Consider the following 27,875-nt stretch of genomic DNA (forward strand, 5'->3'; position numbering starts at 1 on the left):
TCCACAACTTGTTGAGCAAAAATTACTCAACCAAGTTGAGTAAAATTTAACCAACGGTTGTGTCATCCTCTTTTTTACCCAACCTTGGACAAAATTTTACACAACCTTGTAGAAATTTTCTACAACTTTCTTTAGAGTGCAGCTATACTGAGCTCATACATACAGATTTCATATTGTTTCACCGTTATAAAAAAATGATGAGCATGTCTACGTACCCGTGACAGGCTTAAATGCTAGTTACTTATATAATTGTTTACTCAACTACGAGGGATGTCGTTCTTATCAAGACAATTACAATTGAACATGAGTTTTGGCTTGAACAATACTTATCAAGCAGGCAGGTTATAACTGATTGCGTTGATCTATCAATTCTTGACATGCAAATTTATATAAAATGTGAAACAGCTTGTGGTCAATTGTCATTCTTCTTAATAAAATATTTGCTTTCACCGTAATGGATTTTAAGCTATTCAGATTATTCTTCTTGGTCGTCGCCTGTGCAACCAGGGCATCGTCACAACTTTTCGGACAAGATGACGGGATCGGGAAGACTTTGGCAGTTTGCGGGGGAACGATAGAATCCGATTCGGACAAGATTACGTATTCGGTCTTAAATCAGGGCGAAGTATGCATTTGGGTGATCCATCTCCAGACTCGGATGGGGTTCCGGTTTAACTTTTCGGAGTTCGATGTAAGCTCGGATTTTACGGATTGTCGAGATGGTGGTATCAGAATCTATGCGTTGACAAATCTCGCACCGCCGGATGAGTCACAGAGCTATGCGTAAGGTTTTTTTACTACAAAGATTACAAATTTGGTTTGGTGATTAATTTACTATCAATGATAATTATTATCATCAATTTAATGATTAAGATTGAATTAAGCATGTGGAAATTACAGTTGGTTGAGGTATTATCTCAAAAGTACAATTTATTATCTATTACGGAAGTGAGTCATCCAGTCGATTTGCATAACTTGTCATCCATACCTACATTTCATAATGGAAATGTGCCTGATTTCAAATAACGTAAAACAAGAATTTAACATGATTGGTATTTGCGCAGGCTTTGTTTTTCCTATACCATTGCACATGCAGAATACTTTAAGTGCACAAAAAATCCTTATTTGGTTATATTTATTATGGTTCCAAAATTATTTCTAAGAAATTGCAACTAGTAAAAACTAAAACGCCAAAATTCTAATATGTGGCTTTGTAATATTGAAAATCTTAAAGTTTGGTAAAGTTTGAAAATCTTAAAGTTTGGAAAATTTTACATTCAGGTATTGCAACAATCACCCCCCACCGCAAGAATTCTTTCTGGGATACAGTATCGCCGTGGTAATTTTGCACGTTGGGTCGGAAAATTCGTCGCCGGGATCCGGATTTGAACTAAACTGGTCCGGAAGTTCGGTTGATCCGCTGAGAACGAAGCACATCTCGTCCTACTCCACAGCACCGGAAGGACTTATCAAATATCCTGTAGTTGGAGCTTACCCAACCAGCGTTGCTGCAACTTGGCTGGTAAAACCTCTATCCGCCCAAAGGCCGATAAGTGTCGACCTGTCCATCAGTCAGATTGGGTTGGAGGAATGTTCTTTAGAAGGTGGGGAAGATCCGTGTGCTTGCGACTCCTTAATCTTGTATCAAATTGGAACCGCGGGATATTTAAATGAGACGAGGAGAATGTGCGAGGATGAGGCTGGAATAGACTTTTATAATTTGGAGAACAGGTTTTTACTAGCGTTGTTTACGGATTTGGAAGATTTGGCGGGTGGGGATGGATTCATGGCGATGTATTATCCAAGTCAAGACATTACAACGACCGTGTGGCAAACAACTACGCTATCAACTACAATTACCACGGAACAAACTACGACCGATGAACCAACTACTACCACTGAACGAACGACGACCGAAGAACCAACTACCACCACTGAACGAACGACGACTGAAGAACCAACTACTACCAGTGAACGAACGACGACAGAAGAACCCACTACTACCACTCAACGAACGACGACAGAAGAACCAACTACTACCAGTGAACGAACGACGACAGAAGAACCAACTACTACCACTGAACGAACGACGACAACAACTACGACCACGACCGAAGAACCAACCACTGTCGAACCAGGTACTTAATGTAGCTCAGGAATACATGTAAGCTTGATGAATTGATAGACTTTAGGCTTAATATCGTACATGGTGCTGCATGAAATTATTCACGATCCCGAAATTAGAATTCGGGACAAATCGATTTTGGTATGATATGGTATGGTATGGTTTTATTCCATCTTTCGGGCCACTTCGGACCCATAAAGGAGCGATTTAAAGATTCAGGAATTTAAGTTTAGTATATAAGACAGGTGTAGGTAATTTTTATGACATTAAGCTCTGGCTGACTTCCGTTGATTGAATTTTATAACAACTGATATGTAATAATACATTAAATTATTAAATTGGCATGCATAATAGTATTTAAATGTAAATGTTTGCTATATACATACATGTGTTTGAGTACATAATTATATAATAATAATCCATTCTATCAGTAGCTTGGAGGAGTGGTAGTAAACTCCGTTTCAAGTTACTTGAGTTCCCCGCCTAGAGTACATTAGCCGAATGAACCGAATTATCCTATTATTTTATACCAGTTATTTTTATTTTGGCGTTTAAATCATACGAAATCATACTAAATTGAATAATGTAAACGCCAAAATAAAAATAACTGGTATAAAATAATAGGATAATTCGGTTCATTCGGCTAATGTACTCTAGGCGGGGAACTCAAGTAACTTGAAACGGAGTTTAAGTGTGAGGGTAGAACAGCGATGGAGAGTAAGGAGGAGGGAGAAAAAGGGAACGCTATTGTCTCCCGAGTGGGAATTTGAAGAGAACACAACGATTTTTGAACGCGCGTACCGATGAGTTATGGATGCAAGGTTGGATGTCCCGATGGAAGTCGGACAGCTTGGCGAAAAGCCCTTTGCGAAAAAATAGCCACATAGATGTCCCATTTGTGAAAAAAGAAATCTCACCCCGTTATTTCACACCACTTTTTGAATAAGGTTTTTATAGTATAATTTGACGGTAATCCTGAAGTTTTGACACTTCAGAGTAAGACTCTTCAGTTACCCTCGTAGTGCATAATTTTCTTAATTTTATGTAAGATCTAATCCTGGGATAAGAATATACTTTAATTGTACAATTTAACGTAATCAATGGATATACATACATATTTCTAAAATATATCCACGCACACGTATATCTGACTATCAGTAGTTCTCAAGTGGGTTGAGCTTATGGTTCGGTGTAACAATTTAAATGAAATTAAAGGTTTTGGCTGCAGGCGAATTTTTTTTAATGAAAACGTCCTTTAATTATAAATTTCGACAAATAAAACGATTTCCTAAGTCAGTTCCTAAGCAATTTTGCCAGGTCAGGGTTGGAAATTACCTATTGCATAAATATCTGGGGGTTTAACTTTTTTTTAATAATAAATATCTATACATATTCCGGTTGTAGGCGGACACGCATTTTTTGGGTTTTCCAGAATATAAGTATGTTTTCCCCAGTGACGGAATGTTTAAAGAAATTTCAGCCAAAATCAGGATTTTTCAAAACGCTGTCATTCTACGAATTTTAAGCAGTTTAAAAAAATAAAGACATGTTCAGCTCACAATTACTTCTATACCATATCAATCTTAGCACTGTTCCAATTTCAATTGTGGAATTATCTAAACAATTTTGATCATACCCGTAGATTCAATATGTGGCGATGTTTTACTATCCGTGGATTACTGGAGATATATTATGTACAAACGTGAAACGTTTCATGATCCTAATGAACGTTGTACCTGGACAATTAATAACAGACGGCACACGACAATTACATTTGAACATTTGGGATACATATCTGCAAGTGGAGTCAATGTGTACATCAACACCTTCACGAACAGAGGGGTACCATTATTGACAAATGATAAAATGTAAGTCATTCGATAAGCGCATCAATTATAAAATCGGTTATTCCTGAAATTTGACTTTTTTTCTAGAAATTCTTCCGCCAACGAGTATTCTAAAACAGTGCTTGGATCCCTCGCAGTTGTGACATTTGCCACGGATGCACAGTCTAATTTTGGGGGACTATATCTACGATTCCGTTCAGGCGGGCAACCTCCTAATAATATTTCTCTTTCGTCTGTTGATAGACCTTTTGCAATAAATGGATCGGCCAGCATCCGGCATCCTTGGGGGCCTGAGGTTTATTACAGCTACGAATTTTCAAGTATCCTTGTGAACAAGTACCATCGTATGTATGACGGTGAATATCTTGAGTATTATTTCCACGAATACGCTTCAGGGTCAATGCGCGACGATTTTGCGGACGTGTATTCATTCTCGTACCAGGACGGATGGAATTATGACAGCCGGTAAGGTTAGAATGTTGCTGATATTTAGGAATGAATATAATTCACATTTTATACATAGTCTATCCACCTACCACATATTTCAACGGCGTGACATGGTTCTGGTATTGTTCATCTCGAATAATGTTTATGAGGGGACGGGATTTCAGTTACGAATTAATGCGCCTGGTACCTTCACAACGCCTGAAGTAAATACCACGACCGAACGCACTACGACGCCTGAAGAAACAACGACCACAGAACAAGCTACGACGGCTGAACCAACTACTACTACTGAACGAACTACGACCGAAGAACCAACAACTATGTACGAATTGCCAACGACCCCAGGAACAGGTAATAAGAATATCATAGCACTTCTTTGAATCAGCTCTCTTGAATTTTCTTCGAGCAGAAGTTTGAACCATCGGAAGGCCTAACTTGCAGTTTATGATTCATAATAGAATCCAGATGTGGCGAAATACTAGGATCAAGCACTGCTTGGAAATATATTTACTATAGACATACCGCACCCCATGACCCGCATGACCGTTGTACCTGGACAATTGACAACAGGCAGCACAGCACTATTACGTTCGAAAATTTGCAGGATTTACCGAGTGACGTTTATGTTTTCATCAACACCTTTACGAAGCAGGAGTATCCGTTATTGGTGAATGACAGAATGTGCGTAATGCAATAACCTTACCTTTAGCTTTTGGAGGAAAGCTTCACCGCTTGCCCAGATCTTGATGTCGTCTTGATATCTTGTATTACGAACCTTTTCTTCACTCATTGGGTAGAGATACACACCGAAAGGACATCGAGATCTGAGAAGGACAAGCGGTGAACCTTGCCTCCATAGTTTACTAAGATTTATATATTTATCCCTTATTATTATCATACCGTTATCTCTCTCCTGCATAGATACTCATCTACCGGCAACTACTCAAAAACATTTCCTGGGTCCCTCGCAATTGTTACAGTTGCGACCGGACCACAATCAAACCTTGGTGGCATATTTTTACGTTATCGGTCTGGCGGACCAGCCCAAAATATTTCGTCTTTCTCTCGTGATATAACTCGTAGCGGAATAATGTGGCCCGAGGGCATCCGATATCCTGCGAACACGGGTGATTATCCTAACAATTATACAAACAACGAGTTCTCTAGTATCCTGATAAACAATAAGTACACTGGAAATCTGGACTACGAGTACCGTGAATACAGTCCAGGATCAATGTTCGACGATTTTGTGGAGGCGTATACTTTCTCTTACCAAAATGGATGGACATACTACCAGCGGTAATTTCAAAACTGTCCCCAAGATTTTCGAATTTGACAACTGAAACTTTTATGCATTAACAGATTTACCAGAGATACGCAACTTTTCATACTAAATGAGTTGGTCTTATTCTTGTTCGTCTCGAACGATGTAAGCACTGGGAGGGGACTTGTTATATATATTGACCCGTCCATCTACACGACGACCGAAGCACCAATAATGAGCAGAAAATGATGCAGATAACCGAACTGATTTCGAGAAGTGTAAATTATACATGTATTTGAAATAAACCGCACCAAACGCACATAAAGAAGTAGCTTCAGCGTCTTATTAGAGGCGACTTTATGAATTCTATGAAGTATCGATTTTACTTTCTCATTTAACCTCATCCACTCGCATCTCAAATGCTCGCCAAAAATTCAAATTTGGCCGCAATTTCAAAAGTTTGCACCATTATACTCCCAGATAGTTGTTTATAATATCCGACGCTAATTTTTTTTTTTTTGCGAGTATTTTCGAAAATTTCCTTACTATTGGTATACCTCGAAAAAAATTAACATTTCAGAAAAAATTGAGTTTGATATTTAATATTATAAAATATCTATCTGGGAGTATTTATATTGGTGCAATATTTTCAAAATCCCGCAGGCATTGGATTTGTATGTATGTAATTGATCCCCTGCCCCGCAGGTTAAGGTTATCAGAGGGTTAGTCATAGATATGATGACTTGCCATGATGATAAGTTGCATAAATTTTCAGTTTACATAAGTATTATGTTAAAGTATGAGATTAACTTTATGACTGAAAATCTCTTACCTAACCATGATTTAATTGTTTGCACGAGTATAATGTGTGCATGACCAATAAAATATTTAGGCGGATTAAGTGATCTTACATATGTATGTACTTGTAAATGCGTCCTAAATAAACCGATGTAAATGAAATGCAGCAAAAGGGTAACACACACGGAATTGTCTTAGTGGCACGCCCATAACGTCTTTCTGCACTTTCCTGTCATTGTCTCACATCACCCCACGTCTAACTTTGTCCTGTTTTGACACCCTACCCGCGTACTTGGAACGTACACGATCCTACCTTTCAATAGACAGTTCACATGACAAATGTCATTTTTTCGACATTCGACACCCCCACACGAACGTTAAGTCGTCGCACGTCGAAATGAAGGCAATTTCTGAAATCCCCGTCCAAAACTACGTCTAAAACGATGGAAACAAAAAGTTCGACATGTCTGCCATTGGCGTCATCACCGTGGCGTCGTGACCTTACGACTTACAACGCCCATCTTCGAACTCATCCCGTCCCCAAAAATTAGAAACACATTGGCGAAAACCGGATGTCGAAATTCGAATCCGTTCTAAAGTTATCGTGGACGGACAAACATACAGACAGACAGTCGGACGGACAGACAAGACATTTAGATAATGGGGTTTTCACCCCTTAAAAATATTTATATTACACAAATTAAGGCTAAATAAATAAGTATGTATGTCATTTGGAAAAATGAGATTTCTCACCGATCCTACATATTAATGCGATACTTAAAAATCAAGTACGTGAACGCAGTCAGCGGGTAGTTTGGCACATGCACACTTCTGCTGAGGAAAATGAAGTATGCAGGACCTTTTGGTTTAAGAACAACTTGTTCTGAACAAGAATAAAACATTGAACAATATTAAACCCATCATGTTTCACACTTTATCCGCGTCATCGTGGAATTTTATCGAATTCGAGTTACTAACGGTACCACTAATCCAAAACCCGAGGCTAACCCGGACCCGGTACCACTAATCCAAAACCCGAGGCTAACCCGGACCCGGTACCACTAATCTAAAACCTGAGGCTAACCCGGACCCGGTACCACTAATCCAAAACCCGAGGCTAACCCGGACCCGGTACCACTAATCTAAGACCTGAGGCTAACCCGGACCCGGTACCACTAATCCAAAACCCGAGGCTAACCCGGACCCGAAGAACCCTAAACCCGTTTCCAGGGACCCGACCCCGAGCCGTAACTGACAGATTAAGTCGGAACCCCCACCAAAAAAAAAAACGCCCAACAAAACCCCAGGCTCGGGTTTTGTTGGGAATTTATTACAAACCACAATTTTCATTTTATTTTTAAAATTCTTATTCCTAATGGCAAACTTAATTAAAACTTGTGAGAATGTGTTGGAATCGGTAAAGGGTAAATATGTATTTGGAATAAACCGTAGATCAATGAAATAAATCCTCCTAAACTTTAGCACTGCAAAAAGTGTATTATCATTATGGGAGACATTGTCAAAATTTTGGGACTGAGTTGGAAACGAAAAGTTCTTTTATTTTGGTTCTTTTATCTATACGACCTTGATTATACTCACTGAATGGCAAATATGTTTTTAATAATATTATTTGTCAGTTGATATATATAATGTTATTACATTGTAATTTTCTGGATGTATTTGCAATGATGTCAACTTTAGATCAAACAATCATAGTTCAAACTGTGCCTATGTATAGGTGTATTTGACTTCATGTGAAATGCAACTATTTTCAGCGTTTATTTTGCTGTTTTCCAAATTTTACGATGACTTTAAACAGAACTTAGTACGAACAGAAATCAAAATTAGATAAGGTACTTATTTATTAAGTTGGGTTTTGAAAATGTTTAGTTCAATTGAAGTAAACTGCGTAAATTAAAGGCTACTCGTACATAATGTTAGACATGGCTGGAAGTTTGTTAATTCATAATAAACATCTTGCCTCCGTCAGTTTGACCCGTCGCCGTCTACCTCATCTTATGCAGCACTGTTGGCAGCCACGTGTGCTGCAGCTGCATCCAGTAACCCATTTATCGCTTGTCCAGCCCGACGGGCATAATCCCCACGTGCATCCCCAAGTTCCAGTACTCGCTCCACGACACGACTTCCGCATCTGGAAGTTAATTACAGGAAAGAGAAGTATAACACAATTGTAATGTTTATTTATATCTTTGGATCATCGCCCGAGGGAAGTTAAATTTTGCATGAATAAATTAAACACAAAAAAATAATTAGGGCATTCATTACCAGTTTGCAGTTTTGCATCGCGACATAATTTTGAAAAGCAGATTGCGAAATACAAATATACTAGCGTTGAAGATGTATAAGTTCGCAAACTATTTTTCCCCCAAAAGTTTTATACTTTGAAAACTTTGCTATGCTTTGATACGTTGAAAGGTGCGAACTCGTAATGAATACCCCCAATGTCCTATTTCTTCCGGAAATAAGAGATTCTTGTATACCTGTAAAGCTAACCGCGAGCAATGCCAGACATGCCAACAGCATGAAAATTCGGATCTTAGACATTGCTTGAAGAAATTTCAGGATTTCTTTAAATAAGGACACTTTATGAAAGATAAATAATTGCTTTGTACGATATTCCAGAAGAGTGTAATCGGCAAGGTTCCAGCTAATAATGCTGACATTAACTTGACTGACTGTGTCAATTTATAGCTGTGCAAATTATTCGCAGTTTAAATATGTAAGTGCTAATATCTGGTTTTATACTTTTCTTGGAATTCGAATTCAGTGAAATATTGATTACTTTGCGTGGTTTAATATTTGCGGAAAACACTTCGCAAATGCTATTCAATAACTGAATCGAATTAATCCTAAATGAAAAACTCGTCAATATTTTAATTGAGTTGGGAATAACAGTTGTTAATTGTTGTAAATATAGGGACGAACAGATGCACAAATTTGTCGCATTAGTTGCGCATTAGCTCCTCCAGTAATTTATACGAATGATACAACAGAATATATTTATTATCACAGTACACATGCAAATATGAAGGTGACATATGGCTGCAGAAACAGCTTTGACTTTCAACCTAGTGACTTGGAAATGGTAAGCAGGGGACAGATGGTTCTACGATACTAATTCGGTGTTTTTCGCCTGTTTTGATAATACGGATCAATAGCGTTCGAAATATTGATTAACCTTGCCTATTTCAGCCAATTCGTACGCGGAAAACTTTAGAAAAATACTAACCGGGCCTTTTTTAGCCACTCGCCCTTAGTTTTAATGAATTTTGACAATTTCGAATCATTCTCAAGGGCAGCGGCGTAGCCAAGGGGGGGACTAGGGGGGCTTGAGCCCCCCCAGAGCCCGGAAAAATAAAAATAAAATACTGGAAAATCGCTAAATATTGCAAAAAATTAAAAAAATAAGTTATATGTTAGACATTAGAGGAATTCGTTATTCCTTCGTGCCCTTAGTATTTTCTGTGTCAAAAAATAAGGTACGACAGCGAAGAGATTTTGTAAGCGTTGTAAAACTGCTAAAAAATCACGCTACAATATAAGTACGTACGTATGTATGTTAGCACCAAATGGTTTTCTCCAATTTTAATCGGACGAATTTTAAAATTGGAGTCAAATAGTTATATATCCAACAAGAAAACAAAATTATTTCTAAATTATTGGCGTCTTATTACCAACAATTAAATTAACTTCGAATTTAGTTATGAAGTACACACATATGCCACAAAAAACGCTCAATTTAGGAGCGTTTGATCATGCTCGGCTCGGTTCATCTGAGCTTAGCGAATCAAGATTTTTTCTAGTCGAGCTTGAACGACCCGAGCTTTTTCGAGTTTTTCCTGAGTCAAGCCTCTTTGGAGCTTTTTGCGAACCGTGCTTAGGCGATCCGAGCTGCTCGACGCATCTCTATTTTGAATTGTTCAGGTTATTTTACATCCTTGGAAAAATTGTTTGTATTCACGCATTACTACGAACTTTTTCCGGCGCATCCGAATTTTGGACAATTTTAATTTTTAATTAGAATTTCCCGCTTCTAAGTCCTGCATCTCAAAGCTATGGTGCTTTTAATTAGCGTTTACCTTCATTCTACTTATGGTAAAAATTAGGGCTTCCCACAAGACGGGACAGTCTTGTCTTGTCTTGACAAGACGGATAACAAGACGGCACAAGACGGAAATTTACGTCCCGCGTTTTGGCAAGCAAGACGGGACACGGGACGGGGCAAACAACATCTTGTCCTGTCTTGTCTCGGCAAGACGGACGTCTTGCGACCATTTTAATACTTTTGTCTCGGAATTTATCAAAATTGAATTTAAAAGTTGGCGCAACAACGGTGATATGTTTTTAATAAAATTCCATCGAAACGAATCATCGAATATTTTTCGAATAGCTTTATCTAATCCGTTATCATGAAATAGGACTTACAAGGAAACATACCGACGTGTCCAACGAGTTAAGGGTCGACACCTATACCAAAATGACCACAATACATGATTTATTAAACGAACTGAAGGAATTTCCGTGTAAAATTCACTTTTCGTCACGTTGTGACGATATTTCTGACGAGCGTATGACCATCGGGTTGCCAGCGGGAGAGGTCAGCCGCTGAACGATCAGGTCGACACGGAGAAGAGTCATCGTCTTCAGAGATTTCGAATTGATTCAAATTTTGAAACCATTTTAAAATTTTGAAGAAATTTTGAAAACATTTTGAAATTTTGAAGAACTTTTTGAAATTTTGAAAATCTTTTTGAAATTTTGAAAAACTTTTTGAAATTTTGAAAAACTTTTGAAATTTTGAACAAATTTTGAAATTTTCAAACAATTATGAAATTGTGAATATTTCTTCAAAATTTCAAAATTTCTTCAAAATTTCGAAACCTTTTCAAAAATTCGAAATTTGTCGAAATTTTTTCATAATTTCAAAAAGTTTTTCACAATTTCAAAATTTGTTCAAAATTTCTTTAAAATTACAAAATTTGAAAGAATTCGAAATCTCTGAAGACGACGTCAAGACGACGACACTTCTCTGTGTTCGACCTGATCGTTCAGCGGCTGACCTCTCCCTCTCTGGCGACCCGATGGTCATGCGCTCGTCAGAAATATCGTCACAACGTGACGAAAAGTGAATTTTACACGGAAATTCCTTCAGTTCGTTTAATAAATCATGTATTGTGGTCATTTTGGTACAGGTGTCGACCCTTAACTCGTTGGACACCTCGGTATGTTCCCTTGTTAGAGGTTAGAATTTTGTGTACACTTCGAACATGGTGTCAAGTCTTGATAAAATAGATTTCGAAACAAGTAGTTTCCGATCAAACCAAAACAGTGGTTTTCCCTTTTTGAGATGGCACACCTTGCCGTCTCGTCTTGTCTTGCAAGTTCGTCCCGTAGCACAATGGGGCCGCCTTATGGTAGGAAATATCAGAAATTATTTTCTGACTTTTTTGAGCTATTTATGCATATAAGGTAGTTTTGGGACGGATGACACAAATTATATGACTAGTCCGACCACACCCCCTGGGGGAGGAGTTATCTCCATCTGAGGGGGTGTGGCTTTGAAAACTATTGCATTCGATAGATCTTTGAAAGCTAACCCAAATTCATATAAATTACCACAGCGTACGACGCTCCAGAGCTAAGTTATTGACCTCCAAACACCGAAATTTTGCATTCTGCGCCAAATTTGCGACCTCGTGGGGCAGTGCGCGACCGCATTCATGGGTTCGTAGCTATCTCAAACGACGCTACCTATGTTGGGCTGTCACTCCAAGAAAGTCACCTGGTGGTTACACGCCCCGTTTGGCCGCAGGAATTTTTTGAAAATCGTCAAAAATATAGCCGAAATAGCCTAAATCTGCACACTAAAAATATTTGTGATAATTTATTTAAAAATTATAATGTGTATTCCTTCCCTGCTGCTAGCATTAAACCGAGTAAAGCCCGGTAAATGGCTGAAGGGTGTGGGATTTTTGGTAGTTGTAATACGCGAAAGAGAGCAAAAATATGTTTTGAAGAGTGGTGCGAGGAATCGAACCCCGCGTCTCCCGTTTGCCGGACGGATGCCCTACCACTAGGCTAACTGCCCTTCTTCACATCTATTACTCTCTTTACAACCACCAAATTCCACGTATTCTCTCCTACAGTTGCCTGGAAATAGTTTAGAGTGGTCCCCACTCTATAAGGGGATATATGGGAGAGAATATACTTGCACCACCGACTGCTCAGCTGAGGCAACGCATGCTGATCTAGCGGTGGTGGACAGAAAGGGGATGACGTCTCATGCCCTGCGCGAGGAGCTCATTGCATGGACGGAAATTGGGCCGTTTAACTTGAGAGGGATCGAGATCGAACAGCTGGTCCGCCACATGTGGGATTTTTGGTAGTTGTAATACGCGAAAGAGAGCAAAAATATGTTTTGAAGAGTGGTGCGAGGAATCGAACCCCGCGTCTCCAGTTTGCCGGACGGATGCCCTACCACTAGGCTAACTGCCCTTCTTCACATCAATTACTCTCTTTACAACCACCAAATTCCACGTATTCTCTCCTACAAGGGTGAGAGACTTGAGGATAAAGTCCGGCAGAAAAATTTGAAACTTTCGAAATTTCGTTATTAAATACAACGAAATATTTTTTAGTCTTGTCTCGTCTTGTTACTATCTACACGTAGGTAGTAACAAGACGAGACATGACGTATGATAATCTTGTTTTATCCCGTCTTGTGGGAAGCCATAGTAAAAATGTCAATGAAAAACATTGACGGGATCAATAGTTCTTGCTCTAGCGGGGGTCGAAAAATGAATGTTACAGGAATAAATTTACACCCTTTATATTAGTCCTTTATCTTTTGGCTAATTATTCCGATCATGCCCTAAGCTCTTTGCTGTTGACTTTTGATAAATTTTTCTCAAGTAGAGACTGGTTTGAGCTTTAGTAATCTTTAAAATTTTGTTATTAAACTTTTCATGTTGCCCGGATTTTTTCGTATAATTTTCCTTTGAGTGCACCACAGGCATATGCTACATATATCTAAGGAACACAAGGTTGATTTTTTAACTGGTCACTAAAAAAAATACCATTTGAGGTGTCACGCTTTGCTCTAAAGCCACTTGGTACCACAAATCTTTAACCCGAATTTCCAGACCCTCGTTAATGTACGATCCAATTTTTTGTCATCCAAAAAAACCACAGGAATGAATTGGATACACACAATTTACATAAGAAATGATTAAGGCGTTATTAGGTCAGGCATGGAATTTGGCGTGCTATATTGAGTGGTTTTTGGCGCTAAAAGCTAACATATGTTTAGCTATGTACCCTGTGTTAAAGCGGTGTAAGTGAGTGAGCGTAGAAATTTTAAGCCTAAAAAGGGTAATTTAGATATTTTTTGGCTGGGATATTTAGATATATATAATATATAATTTAGATATATATAATTTAGATATTTTTTTTCCCCCCCAGGACCAAATCCTGGCTACGCCGCTGCTCAAGGGTGTCAGTATATCTACAAAATTGCTACCGAACCTCACTTTTATTGGAGAACATCCACGGACCCGTTTAAAAAACAACTTTCTCTCCAATACCCTACCCAGACTACCAAATTTTATCTGTCTCAGTATAACCTCCGACTTTTTGTTCAACATTCCACACAACCCACCCACGAACAGAGTGAAAAACACACTTTCTACTTGGATGCAGAGGAACAAAACATTTTCCACAGTCTGGAACAAGTTTGCTACTTGGGACACGCAGAGATAACTACAAAACACGTTGCTGATGATGAGCATAATGAAAATTCCAGGAAGAAACATCTTTCGAAAACAAGTGTTGATTTGTCCCTCAATAATCTTTAGGTGCACGTATCCCTCAAACCGACTTGCGTACCGATCAGTTAATCTTTCCATCGGCCCAATTCTATCAAATCTATGAAACCGTTAAATCAATATTGATCACAGCATGGTGCTTAATGATTAATTGTTTAGTTGTTGAACCTTATCATCCATCTCAGTGAAATAAATAAGAAGCAGAGCGATGCCATGAAGATATTAACAGTTGCTGCAATGGTCCAATGCGGGATTACACCGTATTGCCAAAATTCTATCAAGAATGTTCCAAGATGTGCAATTAGAGTCAATTCCACACTATATTTCCCCCCGCATTCACCGGCATCTAAGTTAACCTATGAATATAATAAAACATGTGTAAATATTACACATACATACATACGTTAAACAGGATCCAGTTTTAAAGACCTTAAACTACCTGGAATTATCGATCCCAAGAAAGGAGGCCTACCCAATTTTACAAAAACGACTAGTACTCCGAAGGTTTGGAGGAACAGTGAGCCACATAATCCAAACAATTGCAAGGCACGTTTAAAAATTGCCCATAAGCTACAATTCTATCGTAGTCTTTTGCCGTGCTATTAAACACTCGTCTTTCATAAGCCAATAGACAGGTTGAGCAAGAGTACAAGATTGTAAAAAAATGATTGTAGCTAGAATCACAATCACAATGTATGATTGTATGTTCTTGAGGTTGAGCAAGAATATTTTGTGGGAGGATTGTAATTCTCATTAATTTCAGGCGGCAGATTTAAAATTCCTGCAAGTTGGGTATATGAGTACAATACAATGCTGCCTGGAGACGGAGATTTGTAATCCTGAGTTTGACTAAAAGTTTGACTAATTTTGATTTTCCCGCTGTGTTTACAATCGCAAAATACAATCATGTACTCTTGCTCAACCTGTCTAATATCATATTTAGCAAGATCACAAAGTCCGCTGGATACTGGTACACCGAAGATATCATTCCCAGTACTACACAAGGTACGCAAAAGGAAAACAGTGCAACCAGACCTTTATCGTTAGGTGGTAGCCTTGGCGATTGTAGGTGCCATAACCCATTGCACAGGAGGAATAATGAGTAGCCAATTAAGCAAACAAGTTTTCCTTTTAAAATGTAACGATCCTTAAGTCGGGTTTGTGTAGATACTACAAACACAGGATTTTCGTCTTTGTCATATTTTATTGCAATGGGAGAATGAATCCATATCGACACGTTTCAATTGAGCCTGTGTCACAGGAACAGTCGAGGATAAGATCATTTCTTACGTTGTTTACAACAAATTAAGCAGTGCTCGAAGGATTTGCCGCTTAATTTTGCTTGTTGAATTCGAAGTCAAGCTATTCGGTTACTAAGAGTGGAAATGAATTTTATTCTAATTGCATTCACCTGATCAGAGCAAACAGGGAAGGGTAACGAAATAAACGAATAAATTCACGTCAACCCCTATAATTACATTGAGATATGTATGTATGCCACGCTTTGCAAATATTTGTCATAAATCCGCTGCGAGTTAAAACTTACGAAGTATTCATGCTTATTACGACACTCTAAATAACTCACATAGGAATCATTTTTCAAGCCACACTGAGATTTTCTAGTGAGTTATATTAATAAAATTTTATCCCGGACAGATTGTCCGGGACGATTCTTTGTTTTGGTCGAGGGGTGTCGATTCCTAAAAAATGTTACCCTGATGAAAAGTAAATAGACTAAAGAATAGAATTCTAAAGTAAACTAATATTAAATTCCAGAGTACCGCTATATTGATAAAGAATAAACTTAGCTCTTCATTTATCATTCAGAGTGCACTTCATTATCAAACGGATATTACCTTATTTTAAAGAGTATAGGATTACACAAGTCGTGAATATATAACGTATGTAGGTAATTTCAAGTAGTGTCCTTAGTTATGAATTTATTTATTCAGACAAATATTCACAAAAACACCCTTGGGACAAACTTTGGTTTATGGTCCATACATATTAGGAACCGAAATGTGTGTATATCACGATAACATATTTGTGTACATATACGAAATTTCATTGATCGATATATATGATACCGCATGAAATACATACGTGATTAAAAAGACAATATGTATTTTTAAATTGAAATATCATTTTCTGGTATTACTTAAGAACCACAAGCGGAACTAGGGGTAGGCAAGGCCTAGGGGCCCCCGCGTAGTTGGGGCCCAAAATTCCTCGGAGTTTTTAAAAACTTGTTACATCGCCAACATTGAGGAAACTTCGGGCAAGCATTGCAGAATGGCCATTCAAAAAATCCAGGCTAATTGAATTTTTGTGAAAAAGTTCGGTCAAATTGTACACTCTAAATAAAGTTGAGCAAAGCTAGTTGAGTAAAATGAAGTTGGTCAAATTTTGTACAAATTGGACAAAGTTTAAACTTCATAAGTGTAAAATTTACTTAACAAAGTTGAACAAAGCGGGCTTTAGCCAACCTTGAGCAAAATTTGACTTTTTTGTTGATTAAATATAAAACTCATCAATGTTGGGTGAAAAATGCCAAAGAGTAGATCAATTTTTACTCAACATTTGAGTAACCTACTCTGTCCACTTGGTGGCGCTATCAGCCACGTCACGACTCCAGTTGGTAACTCGAGTCACAGACGAAACATCAGTAAATTTATTCTCCTTTTTGAAATTTACTAAAAATTACCCAACGATTGGAATTCTCTAAATTGCCAACTAAGTTCAATATACAGCTACATATGCAGGTGCAAAGGTAAGGTATTTTGATTTAGTGTTTTTTTGCACATTTAATAAACTCCGTTTCACCTTACATGGTGTTACAGCCACAGGCAAGGAACATGAGAATCCCATGTTATTTTCGTGTGGCGGTAGTACCATGTAAGGTGAAACGGAGTTTAACATGCTAATGGTTAAATTAAAATATTTATTTGTGCTTCTTTTTTTACAGAAAACGATGTTAAAAATAAAATTTTTAAAGCTGCTTGGAAGTCCGCTGGATTAACTTTTGCTGAAATATTTCCATCAATTGGTCACATATTTAAATTTAGCATCGTAGCTAGAGAGGTTAGTCGATTAGTAGTCAGAGTTTTTGCTGATTATGTCCCAAAATTTTTGTTTGATGTATTTAGTATTTGCGCAAGTAATAGATCCAAGTATCTTTAAAATTAATGGTTTTACTAATGCAAAATTTGTAAAATGGTTAATGAATATAAGTTCTAAGAAATAAAGATTACGTTTTAGCAAGCTAAAGATTGTATGTTAATCAGCATAAGAAGTAAACTTTGATCAACCAAAAGAGTAAATTTTAATCATCCATTGATAAACATTTAGTTGCTAGTTGAGTAAAAATTCCACAAAGCGTTGAGCAAATTTCGCCCAATAGTTGGGTAAAAGGATTACTCAAAAAAGTTGAGTAAAATTTGTCCAACGGTTGTGTCATCCTCTTTTTTACCCAACCTTGGATACAATTTTACACAACCTTGTAGAAATTTTCTACAACTTTCTTTAGAGTGTATATTATAATTTCCATTCCAAAAATTCTTTGCCACTATAAACTTTCTTACAAATTTTCTTTGATTTCTTATTTTTTACAGGCTTAATTTTCATAATTTTGCCTATGCATTAGATGTGATGAGAACTTGACAATGGCCTACATACTTCATGTCAGGACGATCTTCACTCAGCGTTGATTTTATTCGATTTACGAATTATCAATTTTTTTGAGTTATTTAACTCAAAAGCCTGAATCAAGCTGCTGCAAAAACTGAACTCGTGTAACCGGCCAGTACAAGCTTCAGTTTTAGAAGGCCTGCCGTCTTGGCTTAGAGGCTTGACCATCAGTGTCATGACTCAAAAAGCCGAGAGTTCGATTCCTCTTGAGTTGTATTATGCAGCAAAAATGTGGAACGAACTGGTATGGAAATACAAATTACTGTTCGGTGCCGGCAGATAATCTGCATAGGATTGTCTGGCCAAATCCTAAGATAGTTTGAATATCTCCTTATTTACATCCTATCCTGTTTCACCGTCCACCCCAATTTTCAATTTCAATAATTACCCCCTTTCCTCTACAGTACCTATCCTAGTAAACCTGACATGCCAGCCCTAACTATACCTTTCCTTGTAGTTGTTGATGTCAGTATCTATCCCTGTCTTGGTATTGGAAACGATGTGGCTCACATATCATATACCGCAGACGTTAAAGATTGAACAGAACAGAACAGAAGTTGTGATTTTATAAAAATGAATTCTTAATTTAACATTTGTCGTTTTACAATACGGCGTAAAATTAGCTTGCGTTGAATAAATTTCGTGCTTTCCTCAAAATCACAAAATGTCCCTAATTCCTGATGTATTTTATAATCCGTCAGGGACAGGGGCCCCCGACGACCTTGTGCCTACCGGCCCCAAATTTATAGTTCCGCTACTGTTAAGAACGTATGTCTTACTGGGAGAATTATTTACGGACATTAATTTTTGCTGTATTCATGTAATATTATGAGAAACTGCAATTTTAAGTTGGCTTCATCTTGTCCAGTGTTTCCTTTTGTGCGCAAAGATTATTCCTATCCATGCATCCTGCATAAATGTATATATGTATTGGAAGATGCATATTTAGAAAAACACAATTTGCAGAAAAATTCAAAGAAATTAATAAAAATGTAAATATGAATGATACGCGATTAATGCAGGGAATTTCATGTTAAGAAATTTGATACTTTTCTGCCTCGATAACTCGGAAAAGTAAAATTCAGTGATCCAAACTTTACACAAAATGGAAAATACAGGGGTGGGACAGAAGAAGGAGCCACTTTGCCTAAATTTATTGCGGCCTTATTATTCGTTTGTGAAGTTTGGTAATTGGTTCAGTGTGAAGCCCTTTAGTTTATCTAACGAGCCTCAGTCGCTTTTTCCAACCAGTCATGACCTTTGACACCATTTTCAGAGTGATTCTGCACCACTCGTCCTGAACACTTTTCCAAAGTGCATCAAAACGTGCGCGTTTTCCTTTCAAGAAGGCTCCATTTTAAGTACCCGAATCCAAAAAAAACATCGGATTGATATCAGAGGAACTAACGAGAGTTTATATAGTAGGAATAATTGTTATACCCAAACTTTTTTAAAAATCGTTCGCGTAGGCTGCTATTTTGTGAGAAATAAGTTGGGTTGCGAGCATGATCTCGGGATTTCCTACGAGTCACTTGCTGTAGGTCATTGTGAATGACTCTAGAAATGTTCTCCTACTAACGTTTAACATTTTCGCCATGCAACTTTTAGTTGGCGGATTTACCGTTTTGGCGAAAAATTGATTTTCCGGATAAACTTTTTGGTTCAAGCGGATCTTGGGTATCCTTTCCGTGGGGGTGGAGCTCTAACCGCTTTTTCCCTCCGCTTGATTCCAACGTTTTTAAGTACATTAGAAACGTACTTTCGATCGACGATAAATCCATTTGCAGCAAATTTTCTAACAAGCGCTCTCTGGCTCAATATGTCTTTGGAAAACACTTTTATGCGTGCCTCGCACTCTGGGGGGTGCTGTAGGGGCATTTTTAACCGTAGGGAAAATCTGAATAGTGCTAAATTTTCGTTATCTATCTGGGTATGACATATGCAAATTTTGAAAATGCCGCGGCTGTGCATCACACGCCACCCCTAAAATTCAAGTGGCTCCTTCTTCTGTCCCATCCCTCTGTAGTTTGATATTAAAAAGCTAAAATGACGAAAAAATACTAATGATTTTTTAGGTAATCAAAAAATGGAAGTGTATTGAAACTAAATATGTTAGAACACATTTTTTCCCCTTTTGTTAATTTTTGTGCATGCATTTTTCCTGAAGTCGGTTACATGGTTTAAAACGATAAAAACATTTTTGTGCACTAATTTCGTGCAAGTGTTTTCCACCTGTGAAGTACTTGCTACATTTTACTATCTAACTACCAGCCCCATCATTTATGTCAAAACTACACAAATAATACTAAGAAGTTTACATGACAAAAAAAACGGAGGGGAAATTCAGGCAATTGAGCTTTTGGGACATTCCAGTTTCCCTTATTTACCAAAGAGCATCAAAAGTTGTCAATTTAATATTTGAGGGAAGCTATCTTCTTCGTTACATACATATTTATTTAACTCATATATTGCATATATTATTGACCACACATACATGTTTGTATGCCTATATTTTTGACGTAGATGGTATGTAGGTAGATAAATACATAAATACATAAAATTATTATAATAAACAGAATGCTAACTAAATAATTGCATGTGTGCCCGCGTAGGTAAACAAATCCTTTAAAGTTTTTAATACATACTTTAAGTAATCTAAAATCGATACGATATCCACGAGGGGAATCATTTCCTCTGTGAAATAAGTAAATTATCATACACTTATAGGATATTCATGAAATTTGAACTTGGAATTCGTAATATGAAATGTATGTCAATAAATCGATTCGCCTTTTTTGGACTCGTTTTTCATGTGCTTTGTAGCTCTTTCACTTGTTTTCCACATCCATCAACCTATCCAACACACAGAAATTCTAGTGCAAATCTAGAAGCAACGGCTAGCTTTGTAACCACGTAAAATGCAAAATGCTGAGCAATTTTATAATCAAGTGGTACTCTCGATTCATCATATTTTCCTCAATTGACAAAGTCTCTCCATTCCGCTGGGACGCGTTTTCCCGCCGTGTCGCGCTATCTCCGCGAAAATATATGAAACTCTGGTTTCTCTGGGTGATTTATTTTGCCGCGTATTTTGTCGCTATCTTAATTCGGCTCGTTTCCAGGATTTGGAGTCACAGCAGGGAAACTTCGAATACCAACTTTATTACGAAACTGGTTTTTGACACAGCCTACGCAACCCTGCTTGCTGCTAATGTTTGCATCATGATGTTCACCTTATTGAAGCGGGATGACGTGGTAACCTTTGTAAACCAAATGTTGACCTTGGACGAACGATTAAAACGTAATGTTAATATTTAAAGCCGGTTTATGTCTCATGTTTATTTAAAATCCTAGCAAAATTTAGAAAGGTAAATACATACATATGTAGGACTCGATATCAAAAATTGGAAAAATCCGAATTATTTTTCAGCTTTGGGAATTGATTTTAAACATCTGGACTGCAAATTTATAGTGCAGGTCATTACAAATGTTTAAACCTACCTTCCAGATTCTATGATTTTCAAGGACATCTCAAGCTTAAAAACCGGTAGACAATTAGCTGACGATCAATTTTTAAAGAAGCTCCCTGCAATTCATTAATTCATTCACTGTATATTCGCAGAGCTGTTTGTACAGTATTTTTGAGAAAAGTCTAAACGCCCAGCGCCAAATAATTCAACTTATGTAGGTATATATGTATGTACTTCCTACGAGTATTCCGTCTAGAAATTTAAAATGTAAAACGAATAAATTCCCAGAGCTGGAAACAATTCAAATTAGTTTTATCTTGAAAATTTTGATGATCATTTATCGAGTCATAAATACATGCGTTATGAAGCAAATTATAATTTATTTAGGAGAATTTTCAGCCCAACTCGTCTTGCATCGGGACCTTTTCACAACCACAAAATATTTCCTTCTTGAACTCGCTGTTCTGGCGACCTGCCTCCTGACACAGTTTGCCGCACCGCCCATCTTTGGAATTATCGTGCTCGATAAGAACGCTCCGCTGCATCGATTCATCGCGTTCCTCGTGAATGGAGGAGCCCCACTGAAGATAAGCTTGAGAATGCTGCCGGTCATAGTTTTTTCGACCTTCGCCGGTTTCAAGGCGGCAGGAAACGTGGGCTTTTATATCAGCACGGGAGCTATGTATTTGCAATGCGTTACCACGTGGGTGAAAGTAATCACGCCGGAAAGTGCGGTAGCCATGGTGGCTTTGAGTGAGAAAAATGATTCCTCAGGTATGTAATGTTGAACATATACATATGTATTTATATACCTGTTCATATTCATTTATTCAGTAGAAAATGACTAAATTATTCACTTATTGTAGAAATGTGATAAGTCATGAATAATTAGTGAACGAATGTGAATGAATTAGTGAATGAATTAATATTGATAAATATCAGAGGTAGACATGCACCGAGTACCGAAAAAGCCGACTCGGCCGAGCACCGAGTACTCGGTTATATTTTTGCCGAGTACTCGTTTCTGCTAGTTTGCCGAGCACCGAGCAAAACTCCGCAATCGAGTACCGAGCAAGGCTCGGCCACCGAGTAAATTGTCAAAAAGATCATCAAAAAAATCGTTGTTTACATAATATTTAATTACCAGTATTTTTATTTTGAGAACTGGTGGACGGAAACACGTGAAGCTACTGATATCAGTAGGAACAGGAAGAAGAATCAGCTGATTCTTCTTCCTGTTCCAACATTTCGGTTAAAGTTGATTACCGGATAGAATAAACAAATTTCATTGGTGTCTTTTTCAAGTAAGTTTGATGTTGATTGCAAAAATTACATGATGGATAATTTGAAACGCTCGGTGTAAGTACCGGCTAAAATGCTACTGGATGCATATAAAAATTTAAGATTTTTATGATTTCTACGATTTTTATTCAGGTTAGGGACTTTTAATGTACGACTCCTTTGTTAGTCAGCTTTTCTGATGTGAAATTTGTGTAATGCAATGATAATTAGTGAAATAAAACTACGTTAAAATTTAAAAAAAAATTTAAGAAATACTCAGCCGAGCACGCAAAAAATACTCGGCCGAGTCCGAGTAGTGAGGATACGGCCAAAACCTGCCGAGTACTCGGTGCATGTCTAATCAGAGGTGGGCAAGATCAAAGTTTTCGATAATCAAGATAAAAGATCAAGATCAAATTTTGCGTCCCATAAGATAAAGATTAAGATAAAGATAAATCTGCCGAATACTAAAGATAAAAGATCAAGATCATAAGATCAAATAAATTCCAGCTATGTTGCAAACATTTGTTATACATAAAGTGATAAATACAACTATGTGTAATGTACGTACCGAACGTAATGTAGTGTACACTGTGCACACTACAAATACTAGATAAGTAACCAAAATTTGTTGTCTAACCAATTTTAGTTCTTCAAAGCTGACATCATCAACGTTGTTATAATTCCTTATAGGTACCATATAATACTTAACAAAACGTTAGGTGAGATGTTCTAAGTTGCCCTTATACTTCATTTCTTGGTAAATTAAGCAATAATTGAAGTATCGGGTCGTCACAAATTGACCCAAATTGTTGACGGGTTAAGGGCAATCGGATGTAGGAAATAGCTCGCCGTTTCAAGAACTGGTTCCATTAATTAGTTAGAAAAAAAATTAAATCTCGTACGAGTGTTTTTCGTTTCCTTGAATGTACTTTGAGTAATGGACCAAGGCGCTATTTTAAAAAAATTATCAATATGTTTCAAAATGCTACTTTTAATATTTTGGATTTTGATCTTGGACTTGAAGATCAAGATCAAGATAGAAGATCTTACTGAGCTAGAGCAAGATCAAGATCAAGATCAAAAGGTCTAGCCGAAGATCGAAGATCAAGATTTTATCTTGATCTTTGATCTTGATCTGGTATATGAGATAATGATCTTGCCCACCTGTGATAAATATTCATTCATTCCATACTCATGAAGGTGGAATGGATAATTGCATTTATTATTTATTTCTAACGGTTTGCTCTTAATACATGGGGTATATTTTGAGACATCCATCCGATACGCCGAATTTGGGATATGTAACGACAATAAAAACTGGATACCTAGCAATATTTAATTTCAAATTTCGAATAAATCAATTATGAACAGACATATTGTTTAAGGTTTCAAATTGAATGAATTTTGAATGAATGTTTTTTTAAATAGGTAAGTGGAGAATTGTCAGTAACACTCTTCCCGTTAAGAAGCATATCGTCAGATTACGAAGAACCCCGCTTGGGCTTTTAGAAGAAGGAGAAATCCTGCAAGCTTACAAGGCCCAGCAATTGCTCAACGCGAGCTGTAATATTGTCTACAGCTCGCCGTGGATTGTTCAACAGGCGGGAACATTCCTAATTTTTGCCATTTTTACGTCCTTCTTCTGTATCCGATTGCACAAATTTGTTAACCCTATAATTACGGGAATTATCTTTGTTGCGATGTTAGGAGATATTTGTATCGTTTGGATAGAAACTTATTTTATGGCCGATGTTTCCTTAGCGGGAGATAGATTCTTAAAAATTATGCGGGAAAGCCATATCAGGCAGTCGGAAACGAAGAGGAGCATTATAGCGCTGTGGAATGTACATTTTAAAATTGCTCATCCACTGTTTCTCATGAAAAAGAGGACGTTTCTGACTTTCATGAGGGCATTGGTGGACTTTATGCTAACTATGATTTTAAATTCGAAGTAGAATTGATGTACAATTATTTAATGGTTGACGTTTGAATGTGTAAGAGATAACTAAGGAATAAACAATCATTTTCGATCATAATAATTCGAGTGCATAACGAAGGATTATGTTTTGAAAATTTGTATCGGTCAGTATTTATTTGACATAAAAAGATACACCAATTCAAATTGCGGGTTGTTACATTTGCATTAAGTAAATCACCTTGTCTAATTCTTCGCACTTTATTATGATTTTAAAAGTTTTGTTATAATATGTAATTCGACCAGAGCTATGGAAATAATGAACCAATAATGGGTCTGATTATTATCCTATGATTTGTCGATTTTGCATCATGGTAAAACAATAGGAAAGGAACAAACTACGATAATTATGTGATTTGGTTAGCCACATAGCGCGAACAATAGACACAATTATAAATTAATATGTGTTACAGCGTGTTGGAAACTCTAACCAAATTTTTGAAGTTCTGAAAAAAAGTGGTTCAGAATTTGAAAATCCACGCAACCGTACAGATTTACGGAATAAACTTGAAATGGATAAATATGGGATATGGAATATTTCTGAAGAAAACTGTTTTCAGAAGAAGGTCACAATAATCAACAAGTCCCTACAACACATAAATTCTTGGAAGCATCAAAATATGAACCAGAAGGGCACGTGTATATGTATAAACGCATGGCCCCAGCTATTATTATGCAGCGATTATATTTTGTGCAGTTGGTTGGTTCGGTAAATGTACCCTCGGTAGTGCCACATTGAAAAGGGGCTGCGGTGGTGGGTGGCGCGGAGGTGGTTGATGGCGTAGTGGGAACCGTCGCAATTGTAGTTGTTGCCGGGAGAAGTGTCGTTGAGGGGAGCGTGACTTGGCAAGTTCCTGTAACGCATAGGTTCTTGGAAGGATCAAAATATGAACCCGAAGGACAAATGTACGTGTATAAGCGCATTGCTCCAGCGATTATTATGCAACGATTATATTTTGAGCAGTCTGTGGGTTCAGGAAATATACCCTCGGTGGTAGCGCATTGGAAAGGAGCTAGTGTAGTGGATACTACCTGGGTTGTGGTTGCTTCTGGTGTTATATCGGGTACTGTCGCAATTTCAGTAGTTGTTGGAAGCAGTGTCGTTGGAGAGCTAGCCGGGCAGGTTCCAAAGACGCATGCCGGGATGCTGACATCGAAATAGCTTTCTGCCGGACACGAATTAATGTAAATGTACCAACCCCCAGTGAAAGCAACGCATTTGATATATCGGGTACAATCCCCTGGATATGGGTAAAATCCGGGGGCAGTGCAGCTAGGCATTTCTGGTCCAGCGGTAGTGGTTGATGGGGTTAAGGTCGTCGCAGGGGTGGTGGCTACTTCCGCCGTTGTGGTGTCAATTGTCGTTACTATGATTGTACTTAATACTGTGGTGGGGGAAGTTGTTGTCGGGGTGGTGGTCTGACAAGTTCCAAGTGCACATAATCTGGAGACCTGGTTGTAGTAACTATTTGCTGGGCAAGTCATTTCGTATTTGACCATTTGGCCCATAATGAGTAAGCATCTATAATACATGTTACAGTTCGCATGCGAGAAGGTGCCCTCTGTTACACATGTGAACGGCGATGGTGTTGTCACTGTAGTTGTTAGTGCTGTTGTGGGTAGGTCTGTGGTTGTGGGTTGGTCGGTGGTTGTTGGTAGGTCTAAGGTCGTAGGTAGATCTGTGGTGGTTGATAGATCTGTGGTTGTTGGTAGATCTGTGGTTGTTGGTAGATCTGTGGTTGTGGTTTGGTCTGTGGTTGTTGGTAGATCTGTGGTTGTTGGTAGCTCTGTGGTCGTGGGTTGGTCTGTGGTTGTTGGTTGGTCTGTGGTTGTTGGTTGGTCTGTGGTTGTTGGTTGGTCTGTGGTTGGTCTGTGGTTGTTGGTTGGTCTGTGGTTGTTGGTTGGTCTGTGGTTGTTGGTTGGTCTGTGGTTGTTGGTTGGTCTGTGGTCGTGGGTAGGTATGTGGTCGTGGGTAGGTCTGTGGTCGTGGGTAGGTCTTTAGTCGTGGGTAGATCTGTGGTTGTAGGTTGCTCAGTTGTTGGTGACTCAGTGGTTACTGCGTCAGTAGTTGAAGGCTCAGTTGTTTGTGGCTGAGTTGTTGGTGATTCTGTTGTTGGCGCAGTTGTGTCTAAAATTTGGTAGACTCATGATTTCTCTTTACAAAATTGAAGGAATTGAAAAATTACCTGGAAAGGCTGCGCATGCGCCTGGTGGATCCTCAAAATAACCTCCTGAAGAGCATTGAGCATGATCAAGGTACCAATAATCACATTGGCAAGTGGGGTCAGGAATCAAGAAGCATTGATAATACCAAGTTCTGTGTGCACATAATTAGTCAATATTTGTATAAACGTATCGAGTAAATTAATGAAAAAATTACGTATCGTTCGGGTCCGCGAAAGGGGCCGTGGGGTCGCCACTCGGTGGGCACAAGGTCTCGTTGGTAGGATCAACCAAAATACCAATGTCCAAAATCCTTGAGTGATTGTTCTGGGAAACGCTTTTTGTTAAAGTGTCGTCCACCAAAATTGTTGCCAGCACAAATACCTAAATTTGCATAGAAGTGTGTGGATTAAAGTCCGTTGATAAATTTATTTCAAGTTGCTTGCACAGACGTGACAATTTTAAGTAATGCATGAGACTCACGAATAATGCAGTTTTGCAAATTAATTGAACCCCCATTTTGCTCGCTGTGTTTCGTTGAACTTCCAACGAAGTTCTGAACACCAGGATCGGTGCGCTTCACATTATTAATAATAAACTTGCTCATAATTTAATGGTATAATCGTGTAAGATTGATGTATGAAAGAGCGCCGGCCTATATATTTTATTGCGGTCATATACATAAATATGTACAGGTTCCGAGAAGTAGTGGTCCTCATTACAGCTATCCTATTTAGCCTAGAGATAGTTTTTAAATTGGACGGCGGTATTCTTTCATCACTAGTAATCAATTAAAAAATAATCTTGACATTGCCCAATCATTTCAGAACCTTAGTAGGCACACTATCAATATGTTCGGACGAATATCGTATTGATAAATTTGCATCTGATCGCAGTACTCATTGTCAGTCGATATATGAATAGCTTTTAGTAATTATTTTAATTTAGGTTTCAAGCTATACATACACTTT

At 37.9% G+C, this 27,875-nt stretch overlaps 3 protein-coding genes across 3 annotated transcripts; 1 reads left to right on the forward strand and 2 right to left on the reverse strand.

Annotated features, from left to right (window-relative positions):
- Window positions 1–414: 414 nt before the first annotated feature.
- LOC110860212 lies at window positions 415–6,052 on the forward strand. The gene is made up of 8 exons (XM_035860146.1): window positions 415–783; window positions 1,282–2,138; window positions 3,768–3,993; window positions 4,060–4,437; window positions 4,496–4,770; window positions 4,878–5,100; window positions 5,341–5,718; window positions 5,782–6,052. The coding sequence occupies exons 1-8, from the start codon at window positions 455–457 to the stop codon at window positions 5,930–5,932; spliced, it is 2,817 nt and encodes a 938-aa protein (XP_035716039.1). The 5' UTR covers window positions 415–454; the 3' UTR covers window positions 5,933–6,052.
- An 18,773-nt stretch (window positions 6,053–24,825) lies between these two features.
- LOC110860234 (probable endochitinase) lies at window positions 24,826–26,559 on the reverse strand. The gene has a single exon (XM_022109289.2). The coding sequence runs from the start codon at window positions 26,272–26,274 to the stop codon at window positions 25,318–25,320; it is 957 nt and encodes a 318-aa protein (XP_021964981.1). The 5' UTR covers window positions 26,275–26,559; the 3' UTR covers window positions 24,826–25,317.
- LOC110860213 (hepatitis A virus cellular receptor 1-like) lies at window positions 26,403–27,450 on the reverse strand. The gene is made up of 4 exons (XM_022109266.1): window positions 27,388–27,450; window positions 27,122–27,288; window positions 26,928–27,058; window positions 26,403–26,869 (listed from the first exon to the last, which is right to left on the reverse strand). The coding sequence occupies exons 1-4, from the start codon at window positions 27,421–27,423 to the stop codon at window positions 26,403–26,405; spliced, it is 801 nt and encodes a 266-aa protein (XP_021964958.1). The 5' UTR covers window positions 27,424–27,450.
- Window positions 27,451–27,875: the final 425 nt, after the last annotated feature.

The sequence above is a fragment of the Folsomia candida genome, unplaced genomic scaffold, assembly GCF_002217175.1.
Source record: "Folsomia candida strain VU population unplaced genomic scaffold, ASM221717v1 Fcan01_Sc030, whole genome shotgun sequence".
Lineage (NCBI taxonomy): Eukaryota > Metazoa > Arthropoda > Collembola > Entomobryomorpha > Isotomidae > Folsomia > Folsomia candida.

What these genes read in the sequence shown, in the direction of transcription:
- LOC110860212 (XM_035860146.1), top strand. Translation starts at nt 455, where the DNA reads ATGGATTTTAAGCTATTCAGATTATTCTTCTTGGTCGTCGCCTGTGCA. An exon ending in GCCAACGACCCCAGGAACAG is followed by an intron (nt 4,771 to 4,877) that starts GTAATAAGAATA and finishes GATTCATAATAG; the next exon opens with AATCCAGATGTGGCGAAATA. An exon ending in TTATTGGTGAATGACAGAAT is followed by an intron (nt 5,101 to 5,340) that starts GTGCGTAATGCA and finishes TCTCCTGCATAG; the next exon opens with ATACTCATCTACCGGCAACT.
- LOC110860234 (XM_022109289.2), bottom strand. Translation starts at nt 26,274, where the DNA reads ATGTATTATAGATGCTTACTCATTATGGGCCAAATGGTCAAATACGAA.
- LOC110860213 (XM_022109266.1), bottom strand. Translation starts at nt 27,423, where the DNA reads ATGGGGGTTCAATTAATTTGCAAAACTGCATTATTC. An exon ending in TTCGCGGACCCGAACGATAC is followed by an intron (nt 27,059 to 27,121) that starts GTAATTTTTTCA and finishes ATGTGCACACAG; the next exon opens with AACTTGGTATTATCAATGCT. An exon ending in CGCATGCGCAGCCTTTCCAG is followed by an intron (nt 26,870 to 26,927) that starts GTAATTTTTCAA and finishes ACCAAATTTTAG; the next exon opens with ACACAACTGCGCCAACAACA.